The following is a 23,894-nucleotide window of genomic DNA, read 5'->3' on the forward strand; positions in this document are numbered from 1 at the left end:
TGTGGTGCGGCATCTCTCTGCTTTCGTTGTATAAACCCTTTGATAGTTTGTCGGCCATTCGCAAGTCATGGTCCAGACTAACACTCTTCGTCCTCTCCTCCTTGCCGAACTGCCGCAGGTAGCTTTCCCCGCATGCGTGTAACCGACACGTATAATAAAATGACTGCTGGGAGGTTCAGATGACGTTGCCAATAACGAATCTGAAGGGGCATGAAGGCACTGTCGGTTACGTACCTAGACCAGGCCACTGTGGTTGGCTTGCTGGTTACCTACCTGGCCTTCGAGACAGGCTGGAGCCCTTTGTGGTCTGTCCAAATAGTTACTTGTGACTTTGTGATGACGAGTCTTCCAGCTTCTTGCAGAAAGGCAAGGCAGACTTCAGTACACTTACTTGTGTGGAGGCGGAATGAGCTGATCTGTAGCGTACGCTCAAGGGAATATCCCATGTAGGCTGTAGTAGAGCGAACATGGGATACATGCGGCTTCAAAATCGTAGGCATGGCAGGCAGACTTCGTTACGTAGTCATAATGGCAAGGCAGCTTATGGCAAAGTCCATTATATGTGTGTCTATGAATGCCCAAAAGCCTTCTTTACGCTGTTAAGATAGTCTTTATTATCTTTTAATTATGCATTTATTATCTCCGCGGCATTGTCTCCGCAGTACCAGAAGAAAATCTCGTCAAATATGCTCAATTTGGAATGTTCCTTGTTAAAAAGAGGCTGAATATGTCGATTGAACAGCGACGCCTGCTGTTGATCTGGATGATCTGCTGCATCAGCTAGACCTTCGGGGTTTGTATAGGCTCCTGCACGAGTTTGGAATAGCTTATGGGATGTTCGCAGACCAAAAGAAACTCATAAAGACAGTGCATAAGGCTGGCCTGAACGAGGACAATGCGAAAAAGTACGTGATTAAAGTACTTGAATTATTTGAAACTACAGGCACTAAAAGTGAGCCGGAAAACAAAACCGGTGACCGCGGCAAGGACAGCCGAGCGCCAAGGTCCAATGTCAGCAAACGGGGATTATCAAAGGAGCCAGACCTCAGCCAGCAGAAGAAGGGATGCTCACTCAAGTTCAGATGATGATTCCGGATGGAAGGAATACTGGAAAAAACCCCTGTCAGACATTTGAGGGGTCAGACTCAGAAGATCTCCAGAAGCGCTTTAATAAGCTTGCGGCAAACCCCACTGGAAAGGGCGTCGACCGAAAGAGGAGAAGCTAGTGGCGTGCCATTAGATGCAGACAAGACGGAGAAATTGAGCCGCATTTTTGCTTGCATGCCACGATACTTCAAAATTCAAGATGTCTTATATTGTATCACCAGAGGCCGCGCGTTAGCCCAAAACACCCCAGTTTGACAAGTTTGCGGTGGCACCCCTTTAAGTGTGGTGATACACGTCTCGAATGGCAAGGCAATTTAGGCTAATTGGTATGTGATGTAGTGAATATGACCAGGACAAACATAACAAGAGCCGCCAGATTAAATGACCCAATTAATCCAACCCTGGAAGAAACTGGGTTAAGCGGATCTGCTAGCCGTGCTATTTATCTTACTAATCTTATGGTTGGATGCCGCTCTCTGTCTCTTCCAAACTTTATTATCTTAGCTTTGCTTCGCCAGTTAGCATCGCCGAAAGCATCATCAAAGGACAGCCTTCCCCTCCCGATGATGCATTAGTAGTGACAGACTGGTAGCACGGGGCCATAAACATCACGGCCGGCCGGTTTAACGAGCTGCGTAGTACAATGTGGTACAATAACAAACCCTACAGAATGCAAGAAAGCAAAAGTGGAAGAAATAGCAAACGTGGCACCAGTCTGTCCAACTGAGTGGTTGCACAACAGAGCGGCAAATACAAAGTAAAACCAAAGACATAAACCCAATGGACGCTTTATATCCAATCTCTAATTCTTACGTTATAACTGCAAAATCACATCCACTTATTTGCTGTCACCGCTATAGTGGCAGCAGAAATACTATCTAAATGGATAATACAGCAGCAAGCAGGATTGCTTTCTCTATGTCGTTTGCAGAGTTAGTTGCAACTATTCCCCGCGTGTATTAACTAAAACTAAAAGGATACCTAGAAAGAGCGTATAGGGCTACGCAAGAGCATAATCGCTTGCGTGAAGAACTTATGCTATGGGAAAATATTAATTTAGTTGATGCTAAGCGAAGAGTCAGAAACACGTCTGCAAGGTGTCATATGCTCCTCTAATTCCAACTTCCAAATCGTGCAGAATAGGTTAGGCTTATGATAGACGTGACGGAGAGAGTCGTGTCTGCTATTGGCAGCCACGTTAGGAAAACGTGCAACTGCCTGTCCTACCGACTAGTTGGGGTTCCCAATAAGGCCCACAAGGATTTTAACGCCGTTATAGACAGCTGCAAATTCTACACATAGAGGGTGGTTGCTATTGCTTGTTTCGATATGTCTATGCCGCCAGCATAAAGCAAATCTATCTTCTCAATTAAGGTGCCCGTTCGCGATATTGGTCTGGTAGAGCCTTATCTACAGACTAGGGATTAGCACTATAGCATTATTGTAAATGTTGCTAATATAGTTAGCGAGGGTCATAGTAATTAGGTAACATCGGTCGTATTCTCGCCTGATAGCTAGCGGCTCACGTCAGGTTAAGAGGATGGAAAAGTCAAGGTGTGGGATATAGCATCAGGCGCGTCCGTGCAGACGCTCAAGATTAGGAGAGAACTAGCCTATCTTTTATTTAATCCGACAAATAACTCTCTGCTCTCTACTGATATCGGCATTCTTTATCTGGCATCACCTGGAGTGCGTTGCTCTAGCTATAGCATAGGTCGTGTTGGGATATAGAGCGTTTGGCAACGGCGGGGATACGCTGGCATTCGTAGGTTTAGATGTGTACAATGCCACGTGCTTTCGTAATCAGCTCCGAAACATGGCCCTTGACTTGATCTTGAGAGTCTGTATAAAAGAGAGGCCGCAGAAGTGGTCGTCTGCTGACCTAAGAGGCCGCTTCATGGTGAAGACTGAAGACAGAAGTATAAAAAGCCAACACGCCGGCCTTCTCTAAGTTCATCAAATCTTCCTCCTACATCATTACTTTGAACACCAAGCCTATCCAGAATGCATCTAAATCACCTAAACCTTTCGGAAATTCCGTTCCAATCAATTGAGGAACTTCGGCAAACGCCAAACATCTTGCAAACCACCGATCGACAGGTCGCTCACACACAGAGCTATTGCAATAATGATGTTGGCTTATACGAATCGAAGTTTATGAATCATAACAGGGCTATTGACACAGCTCTCCTACAATCTGAAGAGCCACTATCATGGCACGTCAATATGCCTTTTCACCTCGACCTCCTCGACACTGGTTGCATTGCCACTAGCTTTCCTTGGTCCGGGGATACCGATGTTCCTTTGGTACCAGACGATAGACGATCTTCTAAGTGCAGTGAACGGTTTGAAGACAATCGTTCGGAGATCGCAGATGTCCTCAACACGAGCCTATTTAAAGAAGGTACCTTGGGAGTTTTCCCTCCATGGATCGCTGTCGCAGGGCAGCTTTTTCGAAGCTCTTCCGACACCACTACAAGGGATGAAGCTCTTTATAGTGGAATAACTGTGGACGATCTATGCGAAATGTTGGATTTCTCAGACCTTGTCCAATTTGAACCTGATATTCCGCTTGTGACGTCAGAGGCTCAAGACTTGGAGGCCCTTACGTCTCCAGAATCACAGCGCTCTGAGATTCCTAGCTCGCCGGTCCCTTTTCTGGAAGATGCTACAAAAGATATTAAGAGAATCAACTTGACAGAAGATGGACCTGATGGAGAGACCACGAACCCCGAGCCAATCGGCCACTCGTCGAGCGATGAATCCATCGTGTGTCAAAGAACTATCATCGATCTGACTGAGGAGGACTCTGATGACGAGTCAATGGATACCGAACCAATCAGCCACTCTTCGAGCGACGGGTCCATCGAGTGTCAAAGAATGGTCATCGATCTAACCCAGGATGACGATAAAGAGAAGATAGCAACCTGGAATAACGAGATCTTTGATGATATAGACTATAATTACAGGAGTTCTTACGAAAACAGACAATACTTTATAGCCTCGGCTAGGGACTTTCCCTACTCAAGGACAAACAGCAACTTCGTCACAACAGCACTCATAGTGAATGGGAAATCCTATCAGTGGAATCATCGCTGCAAGGAGTACAAGAGTGGGAATTCTTGTGCCAGGCCAAGGCACAAAGATACGACAATCGTCATGAGAGCCGGCGGAAGCAATATCCCCATCGAACTAACCTACAGAGGGTTCAGCATTTAGGAAGGCGCAAACTATCGTATGGGAGTCGCCATTAGTAATAACGCGGCAAGAGAGATGGTGTTTAACCGACAATTAATATGCTTAAAAAGGAAGAAAGGCTGTATGTATTCAAACGACTTACTCTTTATCGGACGTGAATGAAATAATTGCTAGCTTAACAGCTGATGTATTAAGCCTATAATCTTGTTTTTTAAGGCTTCTTAATATGGTAGAGACATTCCCATAGTTTGTTTGTAACCTCAGATGTTAGAGTATGAGCTGGTTTGATATCTAGATCACGTTACTACAAGCCACCACATTACCACACGATATACCTAGTGCGGATCCGCGTATCATTTCCGCATTCAAAAAGATGGACGAAGTAATAGAAAGACGACGGGGTACTTATTTGCTGCGACGTCTCGCTTTTGTGCAGTTAATCAGAGTTTTTAGAACTGTCGAGGCTTCCATCGCATCAGATAGGAAGGAAGGGCGTTCTCGTCGAAAACCGCGTTATCGCGATGCAAGCGTCGCAATCGACATATATTCAAGCGCCCAGGATGGAGATCAAGGGAATCGGGCTACAAGGCAAGACTTGCTAGAACGTAAGAGGGCTGGAAAGAGTTGGTTCGAATTGTCGGGACAGTGTCCATTGCTTGTCCTCGTATATTCAGAAGCCGCAGAACCGATAGTGTCGGTATCTCCTCTCTCCGTTGTCACGTTGTAAAGCTAACTTACTTTCCAGAAAGAATTTCCAGAGAACTAGCAGTGCGATGATTCGTACTATAGCACCGCAGGCCGTAGGGAAATGTCCGCAGCAGCTTGTTCGGATCGCTTCTAAGCTTAACAAGGACATTGCATCTGTAGTGGCTTGCGGATCTACCCGTTATGACCTGGTCACGGCGGCGCAGATCATTGACGCTGTGCGACTGAAGAAGGACATCAGCATTCTGTAAGGCTTAGCGGTCGTGTCTTAGTGTAGTCTGTTGCTGTGGTCTGTCTTCTGTGGTCTGTCTTGCTGTGGTCTGCTACCTACTGTGGTCTGGTACCTATTGTGGTCTACTACCTCCTAGTCAGCCTCCTATTGTGGTCAATAGCTGGTGAGGTACGGCTATGAGATATTTTTTAGCTACAGTCATTGACAGATGTTGCGTTGCACCGTTGTAGTTCTTGTATATTCCTCCCCCTTGCTTGTGCTCCTGCTCCCCTTCCTCCTTTACACAGCAGAAACTCAAGATATTTAATACTTTCGGAATACTGCTGCCCCAAGGCAGCAGTATTACGACTACTGTTGCCACCCAGGTGGCAAGATGGTTGCGTGTTCAATCAACAGAGGCACCATTATCCGTCCATTAGCTGTCAGTATAGTGGTTCCCAGCAACCTCTGCCTTCCCCAACTATCTGACATAGCGATGCCTACCGTCACTTCCACGGTAGGGCTTTACTCAAGCTCAGCCATCCTGGCCTTCGCTCATAGAAGCGCCTGGGTTCCCAGTTCTTTCACGAACCTTCCCACCAGGTCTTTTCATTTTAGCATAGCCCAAGGTACTCTAGAATGGTGCGCGTCCACTGAGGACTAGCCCCTGCAGTGGATTGCCCGACAGTAGCTGCGTGCAGGGGTAAAGCCGAATTCGAAGCGACTACAATCGGTCGAGACGATGAGTCTAGTAAAAGAAATATTCCAAATCAATTAAATCAATTCAAGATTGGTTCTGCAGTTCGGCACTTGTGTTTGATCCCGTGGATTTTTCGGTGGTAGTCAACTAGGTCAATACCGTCATCTTGACGCTCGATGTCGGCCATCGTAGAATCAATCAAGATAGGATGGAGTTGCACCCTCCGATAGTCGACGTTATAGTGAAGTCATATCTGGCTAGGCAACAGTCCCGGAATGGCAAATAGTCACGCAAATCAAGCCTCATCAAACTCATTCCTTTTGGCCTAGAAGTCAATTGGATTGCTCCCCCTTCTGGCTTGGAAGAAGTCCTCGACCGCCTTCCACTTTCTTCGACAAGAAATATTTGGTTACAAATTATTGAGTCATAATGTGGTCAGCTATACTGACATCTGCAGGTCCATGAACCATAAATTGGGGCATCTCTCACAGACTCACCGTCGTTCACGGCATACTCCTAGCTTCCGAGCGGCGCCAGATTGACATCATTTACTGATCAAAATCAAAATCTGCATAAGTACTCCACCCTGAACTCCTCTAGAGAGCTGTTAACATACCAATCTTATTACAACTCCAATTTTTTCCCGCAACTGTCGTCGTACTATATCCTCTATGGACAAATTCGGGAAGAAGATCGCGTCGCCATCATACAAGCCCCCGTTCCCACCGACTTCGTCCTTGATTGCTAGGGAGGACCTAGTCCTCCCTGCGGCCTTCAACGATTCATCTCCCCTAGCGAGAGAACTGCAGCCACTGAGATTTGAGCATAGAAATGAAGTGCACAGATTTCTCTGTGCTTTTTTCGATCTTTCTCGATTCAATTCCATACGCAAGATACTATGGCTAATCGCCGTCCATGGAGCCCCACGCTCCTTATACTACCAGAAGTTCCTTCGCCGTGAAATTGTAATCGCAGAAGAACTGGATCTTCACCTCGTTTGGGCGAAATCGAGAATATTTATCAAACCACTCCCGGACTTTCTGCTCAATTACGATTTCTGGGAGACCTATATATGCTGCGAACCTCGATTACACCGAGCAGCATGCGGGCTTCTATACTCTTATTGTGGTCTCATTCGCTTCGGTCATGATTTACAGGTGGCACAAGAATGTCATCTGGTCAATGTGAACTTGGACTACCGAGCTTGGACGGAATTTTCCCGTACGATACTACCAAATCTCAACCCTAAGGACTCTAATACCATGGACAAACGATTCCAGTATGGCGAGTTGCGGTTAAATCGGCTCGACACCATTTACCGATATTCGCCTTATAAGTTTTCCATATCCAGCATCCTTCAAGGCTTCCCCCATGCCTTGACCGAAAGCTATGTGCCTTACATGGACCAGTACAATAACACAGTGTCAGCGTTTGGTGTTATTGTCATTATTCTGTCGGCTTTCAATCTATCATTGTCAGCGCACTCTAAAAGTCCAGATCATGATCTTCAACAAGCAGCATACGGATTCGCGATATTCGCCATGATTTTATGCGCCGCGCTTATTGGGCTGTTCATTGTGTTACCCTTGATTTCCTCACTAGTGACAATCTATGGCTCCATTGCCACACGAAAACGACTTACCAATATACGGGAGGACGAAGAGCTATCTGTTACGACGAGCTCAGGAAGATAGGGAGGCGATTGACCGGACTCGAGATGATCGCGATGCCATGTGGGCTGAGTTCATTCGTCGTATCAAGGCTGCGTTCCGCAAGGTGTAAAGGCCGACATGGGTGAAGAGCACGCTGTACCCGTCCAAAGTGTGGTGCTGATGGCCTGGTCTGTAGCATGTCGTATAGAGCATGGTCCACGGCCATCACACCTCAGCCAGATGCAGACTATGTACTCCGTATGCAAGGCAGAACACCACGTTTCCACCTATCATAAGTTAGGCAGCAGCAGCCTTGCAAACATTTAGGACAAGACTTCCTTCGCAGTACGTAAGGGGAGCACTGCAGACCTTCTGATGATGTCAAGATCAGGTCGTTCATTCAAAGCAAGCACAATATGCTATTGTCAAATAAATGCTGCCTCAGTCAAGCAAACATGCGAGTGTGGCAAAGTGGCAATAGGAAATCGTAATACTGCTGCGTAAGCAGCAGTATTCCAATAAGTATATAATTTTGTATGATTCCATTCCTTTAGATAGAAAATTAAGAGAGTCTCTCGTTGCCCGATTCACAGGGGATCTTCTGCCCGATCGTCGTCCAGTTATGCAAACGAGTCGTGAAGTGTGACAGATGATATGCCCACTGGAATTTCTCTCCAATTGTGAACGACTTTCTTGGCACCCAAGGTGGTATATGAACCGAGGATATCTCTCTTTGTTGGCATTTCTTATCTAATGTCCAACCTAGCCGAGCATTCTACTCCATTAGCTCACTGACCCGAATCCGCTTGCCGTACTCAATGAAACGCGATATTGCAAGTGGTTCGGGCGTCCTCCATTCCAACGGGTTGACGTCAAGACTCACAATTGCGGAGACCAGGCCTGGAGACGTGATTGGTCACAAAGGAAGTTTGGCCAATACGGTACTTTTTACCTTTGCCAACGACGCGTGGGGAGCTGCCGATTGCCACAAAACAACACATTGTATGCTACAATCAGACTGAAGCACAGCGGCCACATAATTCAAATCATCTATCAGCATCCATTGGTGGCCAGCCTACCGACTTATGACATGTCTCGGCCTCTTCTACCGCGACCAACAGCGGAGCAATCTCCAGTCCAGCTTCAACGACAACTCGTGCCAGCTCGCAAAGCTGTTGCCGTGGCATGTGAGCATTGCAAAACGGCGAAAATAAGAGTACGCACTGCATAAAGTACGGAGATTGTCAGGGTATCTCACGTGAGCTATCGCCTCCGAGTTACATATTCAAGGAATCCGTGAACCTGTGCTGAAGAGATTTGGATTTTCCTTCCGAGCTACTGCTTTGATTTGCGACGCGCTGTTCAGATATTGCATATTTGAATATGACCAATTCCTCGAGAATACCGCCGGTCGCACAACCGCGAACGAGACCTTCCGGACTTCGGAAGCACCTGCAGATATAGCTTTTTTTTTTGATACTGCAAAAAAGCAGAGATGTCCCTACAAGTTGTGGGCCAGCTAACACTAAGTGTCAGTATAGGGCCAAGTCATAAGCCGTTGCAGTGATAAAAGGGTTGTATTGACTATAATTTGGTCTGTGACTATGGCATCAAGTACATCACTATGGAACGGTCACTGCTTCCCAGACTGACCAATAATCTCACAGTGATCATCATTATTAACAGACACGGTGACTATCCCAACCGCATCAGTATTCCCAAAAGTCCTGAGTATCGCTCTGCCCACCGCAGACATACTTGTTTCTGCACTCTTGTCTTGCGGGATAGAATGGTAGTCTGAGAAAACAACATGCGTATGCCTTAAGCTCGGGAAGTGACCTGCAAGGACATGTTCCGCGAAGTGCATGAGGTCCTTTAGTGAAGGCATATACTTATCCGCCCAGATGACCAAGTTCTTGACACTATTGGGGACTATTCTAGTCAGGCACGACCAGTCATCGATTGTGCTGTCGCTGATGTCTTCCTCCTCATATGCCATGCTATGCCCTCGACAAAACGCGTCTTCGTGGATTTCCAAGGTCTCGAGGCGTGTCAACCGTGCTAGCTGATTTCTTCCACAAACATGCTCCGCAGCATTACGGTCTTGCGTGTAAAGTGTGCCTTTTATGTGTAAATTGAGCTCTTTTAGACTTTTGGAGGCACCTGAAATAGCATCTAGAACTTTGCATGGCCACAGTTCAGGACCTAGTCCTTGGCCGCAATATTTCTTCTTGAGAGAAAACCGTTCCAGGCCGCCGCAGTCTGATGTCATGTTTTGGAGCCACATCAGCTCGTCATTTTCCAAGCAGCAATCAACTAGGTCAATGGTGCGCAGGTTTCTCAGCCAAGATATCGGAGTTTTTGCATTATCTATCCGCTCTCTTGCTGCGCCGTCACAAGCAAGGTCCAAGGAAGGGATGCTATTTATCAAGCCAGACCTCATATCTATGTTATACAAGCTCAGTGTTTCAATGTTAGGAGCGCACTTGATAAGCGCCTGTGCAACAGAGTTGGTGTAGTGTATAGTCCAGTCATTGTCTTGGGAGCGGATATCTAGCCTTTTCATGCGCGGAAGGATAGGTAGGCACCCCCAACCTAGCCCGCTCTGGTTATCCAAAAGACGGGCGACGGTCTTCTCGCCAAAATTATCGATATCAAGTAAGAATACTTCAAGACTTGGCAACAAGGCCATGATGATCTCGGCTTCAGATTTCTCAAGATAAGTGTCGTCGTACTCCCATACTCCACCGTCGGCTAAGCTGACGGTCCTAGTCGTGCGAATAGTGTCTTTCGTAATTGTTGCGCAATATTCGTCATAACAGGCTCTTGGAAGTGGAATAGAACTGGCCATATCAAATATTCTTACTTGCTTAATTACGTCCACATCTTCCACAACTGTGTCTGCGAATAGGGCCCAGTTGCTTGCCGAGAGGAAATGAAAAAGGAAAGGTTGGACAATGCTGCGAATACGACTGCATGTTTTGCTGAACGACTGAAGGGCTTTATGGCTTTCGAGAGGGTCTATATCGGTGGCTTTGCCATTGAGATGCTCTTTGAAATTACAGTGTAGGCACAACACTGTACATACAAGTGCCAGGATTTCAGTTGGCAGACCTACTAGAGTGGTAGGAGCCATTTCCTAATAGCAGGCTTGGAACTAGATGGCAAGGGGGAAGTCAAGATGCTTAAGAAAATACTGCATCTATATATTTGTTCCGAAATATGGATGACGCTGCAATGACTTGGGTGGACATGCCGTTTACACTACATCCGCCCACCCCACTCTGAGGGTACCGAGCGAATTGAGCTCGATCAATCGGTGTCCTTCGCTGGGGCGACAGAGAGCTGAGGTCGGGCCTACCTTTTCTCGACTAAGTCACCACTCCATTAGAAGCTCCTGCAATTTCTTTGGTGGCGATTAACCATGGCTGCGAGCACTATCGTTCTTCCCTGCGAAGGTGGGGGCTCAATGTGGGTTATATTAAGAGGCAACAGCTTCTAGAGATGGCGATATTTTATGAAGAGCAGAGGGCATTAGTATTGTAAGATATCGATATCCGGAAAAGGCTGATTCGACTAATGGCGAACAATGGGCAGTAAAGTAATTCGCCGCCGTCAGGGAATACTTACCACGCGCATGGCCAAGATTATTCCGTTTGCATCGAGCTAGTCTCTTTCGGCTGAATAAGAGACCTTTTGCTATAGTCAAGCATCACATAGCTTTCAATTTAATATTCCAAGTACAAACTAACCAGTCTCATTCGCCTTCTTATTTCTAAAGTATATTCCCCGTAATGTGCCGCACGCAGTAATTAGGAATGAATGGTCCCTGTTAATTCGGCCGAAAAGGTCCGGTAAGCTCGGCCATCCCCACATCGACCAATGGCAGAGGACAATGTATTTACATCGGACCTGTCCAACAGCTTTTACAGGAAAGCCACTTTCTCATACGTAAAAGAACAGATATGCAAATATCTAGACAAGTGATGACATCACCATCGACAAAACACCGTAAAGAAGCATTCGCCGTTATAATGGCTTCGTGGAATGGGGCGAACTGGATTTCGTTAGACGGTTGCTACGAAACGATCAATATTACCACCCCTTCCTTATCGTGTGGTGGTCTGAGTCCTTCGCACTACTCTATAGCTTTAGGAGCGCTTTGCAGTTCTACTGACGCGAAGAAATGGTAAGTAATTCCATGGCCGACGGGTAACATCTCAGTCTTGCTTCGCGACTCCTCGTAATTTATGACTTACCCAAGACAGAAGGGACCGAGTAGGAACATAACTCACTTGCCTGCTCCTGCGCACCAATCCGATCAGCAAGTTCCGGTCACACCTGGCATAGGCAGAGAGTCGTACAACCAAGACTATTTCGAGAGGAGAGTTCTAAACTCGCCAAGTGTGACTCCAGGCTATGATTCGACGATAGCGACGTCTCCATTTGTTTCTCGTACAGAGACGCAAGTGGATCAACAACAACCGTCGAATGAGAAGATCATATCTGTCACGTTTACTGTCCCACATCTTTTGGAATATCGCGAAGGTTCGAACTGGGTAAGCCCTCGAAGACCGCAATGCATGCCTGTTCAAGTCGGTGCTGACGCAGCCAATGCAAAGGACCTGCGGCGCTGCTACCACCGCTCGGCGTTGTTGGACGCTCTTCACTATCTTTCTGCCAACGGTAGTTATAATCACGTTGTTGTGGCGTGGACTGGCGAGATTCGCCGAGCGCCTAGCAGTGATAACGAAAACGTGCCTATTAACCATGCATTTATAACCCCTTCGTCTACGTCTATTTCTCTGGGAGGGAGGGAAACGTTACAAACAACCCAGCCGAAAAACATTTTTGTGACTCGTGCTGACCAGCAGAGGCTTGAATGCCAGTTACATCAAGATGAAATATGTTTCCTTCCCGTGTGGCTTGCGGAGGAAACGGACATTGAACCGGAAGGCATCAAGTTGTGTGACCAATCGAGATGGAGACAGTATGCAGAACACGATCTTTGCGCTTTACTTCATTATAGGCAGCACCCACCCAGCGAACCGTACTCTGAAGGCGTGAGATGGGCAAATTATTATCGAATGAATCAACGGTTCGCGGAGAAGGTCCTTGAATCTTATAGACCCGGAGATGTTGTTATAGTCCATGACTACTACTTGATGCTTCTACCGCTACTTCTGCGCAAACGACATCCGCATATAAGCATCACTTTCTATCTGCACACGCCTTTTCCTTCTAGCGAATTAATTCGATGTCTTTGTAGACGGCAAAGTGTTCTTGAAGGTATGCTTGGGTCTGATCTAATTGCATTCCAGTCATTCCACTACGCTCAACATTTTGCAAACTCTTGCGCCAGAATTCTCGGTTTAGACGCTAGCAGCAAAGTCGTTCAAACAGCAACGGGGCGTGTGCGGATTCGGGTGATACCAATGGGAATAGATATTTCTGCGATTCATTCCCTTGCATGGAAGACCACCGTCACTGAAATGTGCTCAGCGCTGAGAAAGCAGCATAGTGGCAAGAAAATTATTGTGGCATATGATCCCAAGGACAGATTAGGCGGCGTGGACAAAAAGTTGCTCGCCTTTGGTCGATTCCTCGACAAATATCCGGAATATCAAAACAGAGTGATACTTGTACAGGTCATGAGCCAAACAAGCATCGAGACTGATGATAGGGAGGAGTCCAAATACGCTGCTGGTGTCAGCGAACTCGTCTCTGAAATAAACAGCAAGTATGGCTCACTGGATTTCATGCCCATTCAGCTACACTCCCAAAGTCTCACTACCAGCGAATATTTCGCTCTGCTACGGTCAGGAGATCTTGCATTATTCACAAGCGTTCGTGATGGAATGAGTACGACGAGTTTGGAATACGTGGTTTGTCAGCAGCACGCCAATGGCCCGATCATCATATCTGAGTTTAGCGGAACGGCCGGCAGCCTGAAGGAGGCTATTAAGATCAATCCATGGGATACAACTGGCGTTGCAGATAAGATTCACGAGGCATTGAACATGTCTGAGAAAAGCCGGCAAACAATGCAAGAGGCACTATATAAGCGAACAACTGAGCGCGATGTTCAGTATTGGGTGACCACGGTAATCCACAGTTTGAAGAGAGCTGTGAATGCCCGTGAGTCAAGTATTTGCGATGAACGGTCATCCTCTTATCAGTAAGAAGCGAACCGCGTACAAATAGAATCAGGATCTTAGACGCAATACGTCCCGACTCGATTAACTGCATGAATTGGTGGATACTTGCGTTTGTCTTTGCATTTCTTGTCTGCGGCAAACCAACCAGATGTCTGGATAGATCCTTTGAAGCTTATTGGTGTTATTAGCGTCGTTTCTGTTGTTATATTCCTGTGCGGGTTGTTTTGGATATTATACATGTTGTTTCTGTTGTCGCCACTACTTTTGCCACCGTTGGTATTGTTCTCACGACTAGAGCTGGTGCTGTATGGCAACCCTTGAGAAATGGTTTTCTGGCTATGACCGTTTGCCGTAATTGGAGTTGTGGCTCTTGGTATGCTGGCGGTCATCGCCGTTCTCTACAGAATTGATGTTGCCGTGCTAACGGTGTTTGCTCTAGTTGACATTGTTGCTGTTGCGATTGAACTTATTGTATTCAATTCTGGCTGACAGCTCTCATACATATATATACCTAGTGGCACGGCCCGTGCCACTAGGTAGTGACTCATCTGCCTAAAAATGTCTTGGGCACATGTCTCACACCAAGTCAACAGTTGCTTGTGTCGTGCTCGCAGATATCCCCGTCGTCGGAGCTGCATACTCTGGCCGCACGCCTGAACGTGTGAACCTGGGCCATGTTGTTTGGTAGATGATGTAAGGAAGAACTGACGAGTAAGCGACGTAACTGATCATGGGATGAAACTTGGTATTTTACGCAACACAGAGGTATAATTACCGGAAAGTTCTTAAACGCATAAGGATGTGCCAACGAACATTATCTTCTAAGGCGACGTTGCCACCTACAACATAGAAACTCGCGGTACAAGCAAAATGACCGGAAATTAGAAACCCCGGAAACTTTGCAAACCGGTATTGACATTTCCTCCATTCCATCATTCCATTTAGATACAAGCTAAATAACTATAGCGCCCAGGAGGAGGTCCAGGAGATTGCTTCAAAGGGTGGGCAGTCTAGCCATTCAAGTGGCTTTGCCAGTATGGATGCTGATAAGCAGGTAGATTATCCTGCCAGATGTTCTAAAAGGAACAAGATTTCTTGAACAGTACCCGAGCCTCAGTAGATCATCCTACGTTTATGAGCATGACAGGATCTATTCGGAATTTGAAATACTCGCTCAGTCAATCCTGAGTGGCTAGCATGCCACGTAGGCCATGCCTCAGGATCCCATAGACCCCACGCATGAAAAGACGAAAATATGTGACAGACATAAATCGCCGCTTCTTGTTGAACCGTTTGTTATGATGGGTAAAGGCTACTGGAAATAGGGTGTCTTTTCTGGGTATGAGTGGCAGAACAGGAATGACATTCGAACTGTGAGATATGTTTTACTGGTCAGCAAAAACGGTCGATTATCCGGGTTGGAATCAGGGTTTGTTACCAATTGCTAAGAACATGTCACTTGTCAGCCTGTTCAGAAGATCCAGTTTCAGGGTTAGTGGAGTTGCACATAATAGTGCTCGCCTCGATGGCTTCTAGGTTTTGTTTTCCGAGGTACCGCTGCCGTTCGTCCATATTAGCTAGTTCCTGGACTATAATCCTGATATCCCGCGCTTTCCCACCAGGTGTCTCCGCTTTGCAACCCACTGTCACGTCAAGTGAAGCAGGGTTTTCTGCCAATTGCTGCATGTCGTCCCGTTATGGTCCCTTAAAGATGCTCTATTTGTCTCTCGTAGACAGTAATAGGAGAGTCCGAAACTATTCTGAGGAAAAGAAAATTGCACGAAAAAAACAGCGAATTATTAGAACTTTCTACCGCTGACACGGGTGAGACCTTTTTGGAAGTGAATGAAATGTTTGTATTTCATCACGCCGCGGGGCTGTCAGCCACTGTTTTAACCAAAGCCCAAATTGGATGAATCTAGGCCAACTCGACTGTAAAAGTGGCCTGACTCCCCACAATTCTTCCAGTAGGTCCAGTCAAGTTAGCGCTAGTTTCCCCATCAATCGCCAGATTCACAGGTTCATTTGCTCCGGTCTTGACAGGGCTGCCACTGGGAGCTTAGGTACCGTGGTCAATAGATATTAAATAAGGGAATTGCTAGACGGGCATGACACTTTGGCTACGCAAAGCTAAGCCCAGCGTTGTGTAACGGTGCAGAAGATTCAGTCGGCACATAACCGGCTGTGCTAACAGCCGCATCCCGCTTCCTGCGCTACTCAATTTATCCAGTTGTATCGATAATGTAACGACATAATTGTAATAACCAGCCATATACAGTTTGCTGGGACCAGGCTATTGAATGCTTCTTTTTCTGTCCTCGTCATTCTACTACCACGGTTCAACAGAATGACACTAGGCGGTCAGAGTGTATTCTGGGTAATGATACACTTACTCATATGGCAGTAAAATGCCATATTGGACTAATAGCGAAAGAGGTCTCAAATATGCCTAAACATCGGTGGTATAAAGGCATGAATACTACTGTCGCAGCACAGCCCGAGGTCACCATTTTTGGGCACATTTATCGCCTAGTTGCAGTAAACACTGTTCAAATATTAGGTGACTGTTTAGCCTAGTTGGTTGCTTTAAAGTGCCCAAGCGACCCACCGGTTTTACGAAGGCCGTAGAGGCGATCGATCTCCTCGGCATCTTGGTTGCTTTATTGACACGTAGTACAGACCACAGGGCCTCTTGTTGGTTACTATGAATATGTCGTCATAAAGTGCTACCAGTCCCAGCCGAGAATAAAAATTGCGGTTTGACGTCCGTATGCAGCACTATTGGGGCAGCTCAACATCCAGGAAAGGGAGGGATAGTTGACATAATTCCGTACAGCAGCTTTTTAAATTAGAGACAAGTAAGTTATTCAATGCCGGTTTGTGACCTGCCATACGATTCTAAAATCCAAAGAGTTTGAACCTAGTTAAATGAACAGAAAAGAATGTACAACAAGTAGAATGTAAGACTCATAGCAGATCCGACTGACAACAGGTTTGTGCAAGTCCCAGCTAAATACAAATTGCACCTTCCCAGTCATTTTACTGGCGGATGGTTTTGATTCCACTTCGCAGGTAGCTGTGGAGGCATGATGGGCATGACGAACACTGAGCCTGTTCTCCCATCCCTTGGAACGGCAAACAGAGTGGATCCAGAAATTGATAGAACATCGATCCAATGTATAAGAACGCCTGTGAGATCGAGTAGGTAAGGCAGCGCGGTGGAGTTATGGACCGCTCCAAGATCCACCATGTCCACCAGGGGCGGCATGGGCTCCATGGCATCTCATAGGTCCGTGCCAAAGTCGCCCTGTGTTGGAATCAGGGTACTTGGCTTTTGAGAAGACCATACAGTTGAAATCTCATCATTTGCTGTACCTCGAGTCCGCATGTCGATCATAAGCCATGACTTGGAGTTACCTGGTTGTCGGATCAATTGTCGTGTCGCAGATCGTCCTGCGCAACATTCGTTGGGACAGCCTGAATTGGATTGGAGATTTGTAGTATTGGTTTCTCGGCCCAATACCTCCATGAGCTTCACGGCTCTCATGGTACGTCACGCGGGAGGGGTCTCCGGACATGTCCATTCCGCGTAGTGGGTTTCTGCGCCACGACGTCGGTGGGAGCGGAGCAGATACTCCGATTGACACTCAATGTGCGAACCAAGACGACGAAGAGGGCGTCTGCGTAGACGAATGGTGTTTGTTGAAAAGTGAAAGATTGTCAAGGTACCCTACTCGAAGAAGGGTAAAGACGGAGTGCGAAGTTGAGCGCGTACGTGTTAAAACAGATAATAGATTCTTCAAAACAAGCGTCACCGGACGAGACAAAGGTTAGATTCTACTTTGACCCATTACGGCCGGGATACAACTCTGTCAATATCTAGATGCGGCGTATAGCAAAGTAGAGCGAGCACTGGGCGAGCAATCCCTCGTTGAAAAGCGGAAACGGTCGGAAACACCTCCTGAAGATACTAGGGCTGGTGATAAAGCAAGGTATGCCGAGCAAGAGGAGAGAGTAGCGAAGCGCGCGGATCATGACATGGATTACCAGGACAAATCATCAACCAAGAGCCTCTCAGACTAGAATACCAAATATTTTCCGCTCTGCTAATGTGCTGGAAGAACAGGAGGCGAACCAAGCCAGCTCGCGCCCCAACACCGGAAATTCAATCATAAGGAAAACCCACGGTGCTCCCGCCAAAGGCTCCGTACCCCTGAACACTTAGTACACTGTTCCAAAACCAGGAGACTAGAAGACCAATGGCCAGTCTTCAAACCAAGACCAAAGAACATGAGCGACCACTGGCTACGCTTAATGAGAAGTCCACAAGACTTCGATAAGTAAGTTCGCCCAAACCCAAAATTCTTCGAGGAAATCTGCCCATCACGAGTAGCCACCTGATTATGCAACCCACGGAGTACGTGGAAAGGTACAGTATTAGCTGGGCCGACAAAACCGCAAATTACAACGACCGAAAGCACAGTGCTCACTTGGTCGGAAGCATTACAAGTAATCCGACACTTTTAACAGAACTCGGGACTTGACCTGGCATTCTCTAGATTATGAGGTGCTATTTCGTACCGGACCAGGCAACAAGGAATAAAAATGGAAAGACTGGGGGAAGGGCTCATTCGAGAGATTGCACCAGTGTTGTTACAGCATCCCAGCAAGAACCAGCCTCTCTAATGATTCCTGTGCGAGGAACTGTGTACCATCAACAAATTCCCATTGAGCGGGGCTAGGTTGTGACGTCATAGAACGGGTAATTAAAAACGAAGTGGAAATCTACGTCACCAACGACATATTCGACTCTTTCCTCCCAGGGAAAATAATTCTCGCGAGATCTAAGAATCGCAATCGCGATGGCCGGGAGTTGGAAACCAACACCAGCCAATGCCGTGCCAAGATCCTACATCGACGGCGAGCAACAATTCCACGAGTCCTTTACCATAGAACGCCACCAGATTTCGACAACTAAAGGAATCAAGCGCAAACGATACGATGATAGACAAAGCGAAATGATCCCTCGCCCAGCCAACATAACTCGTTCCTGCCAATGTGGAACTACAGATATCAGCGATTTTCGTGGGAGTGGTCAATCTGATCTCGGCTCAGAGACATACCACCTGTTTGATCCTACTAAAGTAGCTGGTTATGTATCGGCTGTATCGTTACCATCATGGCACAACGTTGGGCCAAGCTTCGTTAGCGACTTGCCATTTTCCCCTTTAGCAACATCAACGCGGACCCCCGCTTCTGTCAATATCCCCAGTGACCAACTGCCTTCATTTCACTTCAGTGATGGGATATTAGGAACATATCCTAAGGAGGCTGCAGTCTACCCAGCATTTCAAAAAGACCTAAACGAGAAACTAGTCGACTACGACTCATTCAATAACAACCATGAGGCTGTGGCGGCTCAAAAGCGAGTCGACCATATCATGGGGACTCTACAACAGCTCGGGTCTCGGCAACGGAGGTATGCGAAAAGCCAGCTCAAGTTCATCAAGACCTCGTCTCTTTGAATACTATTTTTTCGTTGGCTATTCCGAGAACCAGAACAGCACTGCGAGCACAACATATGTCATAATGACATTTGTCTTTAGCTCAATCTAAATGGAAGGATATATCTCAAGAGCTCAGAAACACTCCCTCAAAAGATATGGAATCCTCGAAAGAAGGATTGCTAGGCAGGGGCGTCTTTGGTGAAATATCTCCACCTTTTTGGGGCTTTCCTCACAATGAAATCAGGATTACGGGTTATGCCAGTATGGAGCAACTCATAAGCAAAGCTATGGTTAGTTGGTGCGGCGATTCACTTGACCGGTCCTTGCCTTGTTGGCAATTCCCCTTAGGGACTCACGCTGTGGGAATCGTCAAGAAAGCCATCAGGGATGCGAAATAATAGACAATTACTTAAATTTATACAGTGGCAGAAGTTAATGGTCAGTTCGACCGCTAAAAGAGCGACTAGTAGAAGAGAACGATATTCTTCGCGCGAGGTCGCCACACTCGCCATTAGCGCAATTCGCCGGTGCCGCAATAGAGACGTCATAGACAGGCACTGGCCCGATACCATATAACTGCCCAAGCAATATATCCCCACCTCGGCGGAAAGGTTATACTTATGTTATACTACCACGAGAATGCCCGGCCAGCCGCCTAAGAGCGTCTTGCGGCCTCTTCTGCCGTCAACGACAGGGAACCGTGCAGTTCAAGAGCCAGACTTTAGTGAAGGCCCTCGGTCTGTTATCGCTGCTTGCAAAACTTGCAGGAAGCGCAAGGTCGGGGTATTACAGCACCACAATCAAACATCTAGCAAGTCACGGCAAGTCTCTAACTATGCTCTACTGTGATGGTGTACGGCCGCAATCTTCTCCGTGCTTGCCACGCGGGTGCAGCTGCGAATACACCACCCCACCAGCAGAGTCAAGATTGGCCGCTCTGAGACGTGCTAAAGCAGGGGCAGAACAACGGTTGCATGAAATCCGCTATTCCTACGATTTTCTTCTTCAGCGTGCCCGCGAGGCTTCCGCACAGGAACGTGGTCATCGTCAGCAGCAACAGGGCAGCCGTACAGGCGGTAGGACAACCTCGACAGCAATCCGGACAACGCACAATCCAAGAGGTGTACAGGCAGGTGAGGCTGCCGCATCTGCAAGATGTGCCGGTGTCCGTGCTGTGGGTGCCGGCAGGTCATGAGCGCTTCCGGTCGGGTGCGGTGGCCAAGACAATGGCCCGTGATTCTACGGGAGACGGGTGCGTTCGAGAAAGAGCACGCTACCAAGCACGATCTACGAGAACGAGGCTGCTGCTCGGTCACCTGCAACAGCAGCGGCAAAGGTTACCCATCGGTGTAGGCCGGCATTCGCAACGGATCGACACAGCACTTCCGGGCAAGCACACGCGGACCATTTATGACGCTTTGAGTGCCAAGGAGTCAAGAATACTGGTACAATTGCGAACAGGAAAGTGCAGGCTCAACAGGTACCTGCACAGCATCAGGGCTACAGGTTCGGACCAATGCAGCTGCGGCCAAGCCGCAGAGACAGTCGAGCATTTCCTGTTTCGGTGCAGACGTTGGAACTCGGAGAGGGAAGACATGATACGGTACAAGCGGACCAAGGTTGGAAACTTGTCTTTCTTCCTGGGAGGCAAGTCTGGATCGGATGGCGAGGGATGGAAGCCAGACATGGCGGCAGTCCGAACAACGATCAAGTTTGCAATGGCAACAGGAAGGCTGGATGCGGACATTTGAACAGGTAAACCTGCGATGAGTTGGACAAGTGGACTGGAATCAGCGCGTAATATCCTAGTCGTGCAGCCTTGCACTGACCGACCGAGCTCCAGCTGCCGACGATGGGATGCTGGGCACTCGGGGGGAATGACCTCAGGGCAGGACAGTCAGTTGGCGAAATGAGGCTGCAGGTGCTTAGGAAGGAAACCATTGTCGGGCCTTAGGTGTTTAGCTTACAGGGTAGAATGAGCAAGTAGCGCATCGTTATGGCCCTTTAGGGATCATCCCTCCGGGCGTAAATAAATTACATTACATTACATTCCCTTTCTATTATTGCATGCAGAGGATGTCGAGTTTGTTGTCGTTCCTCGGGGGCGTGTTTGCGAGACCGGGCCGGTTGGATAACCCTGAGGCTGAGGCAGGGAAGTGAAGGGAAATAGACCCATGTACTTGATTGGAGTTCTTGGTTTGAATGTAGCGATATGTTTAGAAATATACGACTTGAAATATAGAGAGCGAGTAGTTAATAACATCCGTGGACTTGTGGCTTACCGTATCGCGGCGGCGTCTCATCGCCAAAACAATCGCAATACATGACAAAGTTCTTTTCCGTCAACTCTCTCATATCAAAGCCGTCCTGATTCGCATCCACCGTGTGTCCATTAACACTCACATAATTCCCTAGCTCGGGGTGACCACCCCCTTTTTTTGGCCTCCAAAGTTGTGTCTTCGTTCCACGCTCACCTCTTCCATGGACACCCAACTCTTCTAAATCCAGTTCAACGACTTCCCCCTCACCCTCAAAGATGAATAGCCCCACAGCGCAGGTCTTGCAAGACAAAAAGTGTAGCCTCTTCTCTCCGCACTGGTAGTCGCCAAGCTGTTCCAACGGGTCAAGAGGCGAAAGAAGGAGAAAGTCGTCTGTTGGACTGAGGGGACGGATGTGAAAGTGTCCTCGTTTGTGGCAGGTTGTGCAGTTGCAGCGGTAGAAGCGCTGCACGCCGCTTGGAGGGGGAGGCAGCGTCTCGGAGTAAGGGTGAGGGAGGGTGAGAAAGAGGACATATTGAGTGCCGCCGCAGTGGCATGATCCCGTGAAGGGGACTCTTGTCGGCTGCTGTTCGGACATGGCTTTTGTTGATGATGTTGGCGAAAGTTGTCGCTGCTTCATTAATTCTGGAGCGGGGGCCAAAATTGTCAATTTCGTAATTCTCGGGTTCTACAAGAGACAGCCTTTGGCTGAGACCGTTTTGGTCTGGCTTAGTTCCCAAAGCGACCACACTAAAAGCTCCATGCAGCCCAACGAGTCAACAGGTCAATAACAACCCAAGCGTGACTGACACTCCTAAATCAAAATAAAGACTCAAGTAGCTAAGAGCACAAACAGATCAAATGCTTTCACGCTCTTTGTTGCGGGTATCCCTTCCAGAGGGATTCTCAACAGCTAGAGTGGTGTCCACCACCAAGGTCGACATATCTCAAGGATCACTTCTTGCACAGCAAAAGGGAAAGAAACACGCAAAGGCAGGGTCAAAGATGTTACAGCAGAAGTCTGTTGTTCATTGTAGAGCAAGCCATGGAACGGAGCAGTGCACTCTATTGCGGATTCAAGTGCGCTGCAACGTAAAATGTGAAAACGCAAGCTCTGGATGACGAACACGTACCACTAGTGTGATGGACAGAATCCATGCGGTCGCTGCAAGTCCTACGCGGTTGATTGTGTGTACGAGGCTCCATTGCGGCAGTCAAAGGACGAACTTCGAGCGGAAATTGAACAATTACGGCAACACCAAGATTCAGTTAGTCGTGTTATTTCCGCCCTAGTCCAGTCGGAGCGTGCAAGCCAAATCTTGACGAGATTATGGGGTGGAGATTCAGTTAGGAGCATATCTGACGAGATGGACGAGGGTGATTTGAACAGTGAGTAATCTCTGGAAACGAGGAAATCAAGTTCCTGATTTAAAACATGATACCATTCGCCACGAAGGGAAGGAAGATGTGCCTATGATGTTAGGCCCGGCCGATGCTGCTTGTTTGCCGGCTATGCCGCCTCATACTACAGATCACGACATGCCTGTGCCAGCATCAGCTGAAGTCAATTCTGTGTTATGGTCTTGGGGACAGCCAACGACCGAGTTCGCCGGTACTTGGACGACCGTCACTGATAATACAGACCTAGTACAGCATTTGTTAGCGTTATACTTTTGCTGGGAATATCCCACGTTTGCATCGTTGAGCAAGGAGCACTATCTCCGGATTTTCATGATGGCCGAAGGAGGTACTGCTCCTCATTACTCACAAATGCCCTGCTTGCCTTGGGCTGTCGTTTTTCCAATCAGCGTGGAGCCCGGGATGAAGCCGGCGATTGTTTCACGTCAGGAGAAAATTTCTTCAAAGAGTGTCAACGACTATTTTTTCTCGAGACAGATCACCATTCTATAACCACTGTCCAGGCACTGGGTATTATGTCAATCCGGGAAGCGAGCTACGGTCGAATGTCTGTGAGCGAGTACTATGCCGGCCAATGCATGAGGTTAGCTATTGAGATGGGCTTGCACCAAACCCGTGAGCATGATTCACAAAGTGCCGAGTACGACGAGGCACGTACAGTTCAATTGGCGACATTTTGGGGGGCCTTCACTCTAGATAAGTAGGCATAACATCCATTGATCCTTAATCTGTACGCAACAGCTTACTTGATGGGATGCTAATACATCAATTCATCCAGCGCCCTGTCATTTACTGGCTCTTTGCCGAGAACATCGTTCTTGCCAACGCTACCACCTAAACCCCCGATTATAGAAGTGGAAGATAATAGGTCCTGGATTCCGTATACCGATGATGGTAGGCATTGACGTCCGACAAACTGGATTTCCGGTTTGATAACAGCGCCGGCAGGTGTACCATTGCCACAACCTTGTGAGCAGGT

The 23,894-nt window shown here is 47.6% G+C and overlaps 8 protein-coding genes across 8 annotated transcripts; 5 read left to right on the forward strand and 3 right to left on the reverse strand.

Annotated features, from left to right (window-relative positions):
• Positions 1 to 3,111: 3,111 nt before the first annotated feature.
• VFPPC_18354 (hypothetical protein) lies at positions 3,112 to 4,326 on the forward strand (the record flags this gene model as incomplete). Its single annotated transcript, XM_022429978.1, has 1 exon — positions 3,112 to 4,326. One exon carries the CDS (start codon positions 3,112 to 3,114, stop codon positions 4,324 to 4,326), a length of 1,215 nt encoding a protein of 404 aa, XP_022285819.1.
• A 2,266-nt stretch (positions 4,327 to 6,592) lies between these two features.
• On the forward strand, positions 6,593 to 7,615 carry VFPPC_11754 (hypothetical protein; the record flags this gene model as incomplete). The annotated part of the gene is made up of 1 exon (XM_018289848.1): positions 6,593 to 7,615. The coding sequence occupies one exon, from the start codon at positions 6,593 to 6,595 to the stop codon at positions 7,613 to 7,615; it is 1,023 nt and encodes a 340-aa protein (XP_018136235.1).
• Positions 7,616 to 9,206: 1,591 nt separating this feature from the next.
• On the reverse strand, positions 9,207 to 10,424 carry VFPPC_11752 (hypothetical protein; the record flags this gene model as incomplete). Its single annotated transcript, XM_018289846.1, has 2 exons — positions 9,207 to 9,268; positions 9,332 to 10,424. 2 exons carry the CDS (start codon positions 10,422 to 10,424, stop codon positions 9,207 to 9,209), a joined length of 1,155 nt encoding a protein of 384 aa, XP_018136233.1.
• Positions 10,425 to 11,823: 1,399 nt separating this feature from the next.
• Positions 11,824 to 14,419, forward strand: VFPPC_11751 (glycosyltransferase family 20; the record flags this gene model as incomplete). The annotated part of the gene is made up of 3 exons (XM_018289845.2): positions 11,824 to 13,726; positions 14,093 to 14,215; positions 14,325 to 14,419. The coding sequence occupies 3 exons, from the start codon at positions 11,824 to 11,826 to the stop codon at positions 14,417 to 14,419; spliced, it is 2,121 nt and encodes a 706-aa protein (XP_018136232.2).
• Positions 14,420 to 15,186: 767 nt separating this feature from the next.
• On the reverse strand, positions 15,187 to 15,417 carry VFPPC_18353 (hypothetical protein; the record flags this gene model as incomplete). The annotated part of the gene is made up of 1 exon (XM_022429977.1): positions 15,187 to 15,417. The coding sequence occupies one exon, from the start codon at positions 15,415 to 15,417 to the stop codon at positions 15,187 to 15,189; it is 231 nt and encodes a 76-aa protein (XP_022285820.1).
• Positions 15,418 to 18,593: 3,176 nt separating this feature from the next.
• On the forward strand, positions 18,594 to 19,256 carry VFPPC_14956 (hypothetical protein; the record flags this gene model as incomplete). Its single annotated transcript, XM_018292721.1, has 1 exon — positions 18,594 to 19,256. The coding sequence occupies one exon, from the start codon at positions 18,594 to 18,596 to the stop codon at positions 19,254 to 19,256; it is 663 nt and encodes a 220-aa protein (XP_018136229.1).
• Positions 19,257 to 20,212: 956 nt separating this feature from the next.
• On the forward strand, positions 20,213 to 20,989 carry VFPPC_11749 (endonuclease/exonuclease/phosphatase; the record flags this gene model as incomplete). The annotated part of the gene is made up of 1 exon (XM_018289843.2): positions 20,213 to 20,989. The coding sequence occupies one exon, from the start codon at positions 20,213 to 20,215 to the stop codon at positions 20,987 to 20,989; it is 777 nt and encodes a 258-aa protein (XP_018136228.2).
• Positions 20,990 to 21,491: 502 nt separating this feature from the next.
• VFPPC_11748 (hypothetical protein) lies at positions 21,492 to 22,094 on the reverse strand (the record flags this gene model as incomplete). The annotated part of the gene is made up of 1 exon (XM_018289842.1): positions 21,492 to 22,094. The coding sequence occupies one exon, from the start codon at positions 22,092 to 22,094 to the stop codon at positions 21,492 to 21,494; it is 603 nt and encodes a 200-aa protein (XP_018136227.1).
• Between the last annotated feature and the right edge of the window lie 1,800 nt (positions 22,095 to 23,894).

The sequence above is a fragment of the Pochonia chlamydosporia genome, chromosome 2 (assembly GCF_001653235.2).
Source record: "Pochonia chlamydosporia 170 chromosome 2, whole genome shotgun sequence".
Classification (NCBI taxonomy): domain Eukaryota; kingdom Fungi; phylum Ascomycota; class Sordariomycetes; order Hypocreales; family Clavicipitaceae; genus Pochonia; species Pochonia chlamydosporia.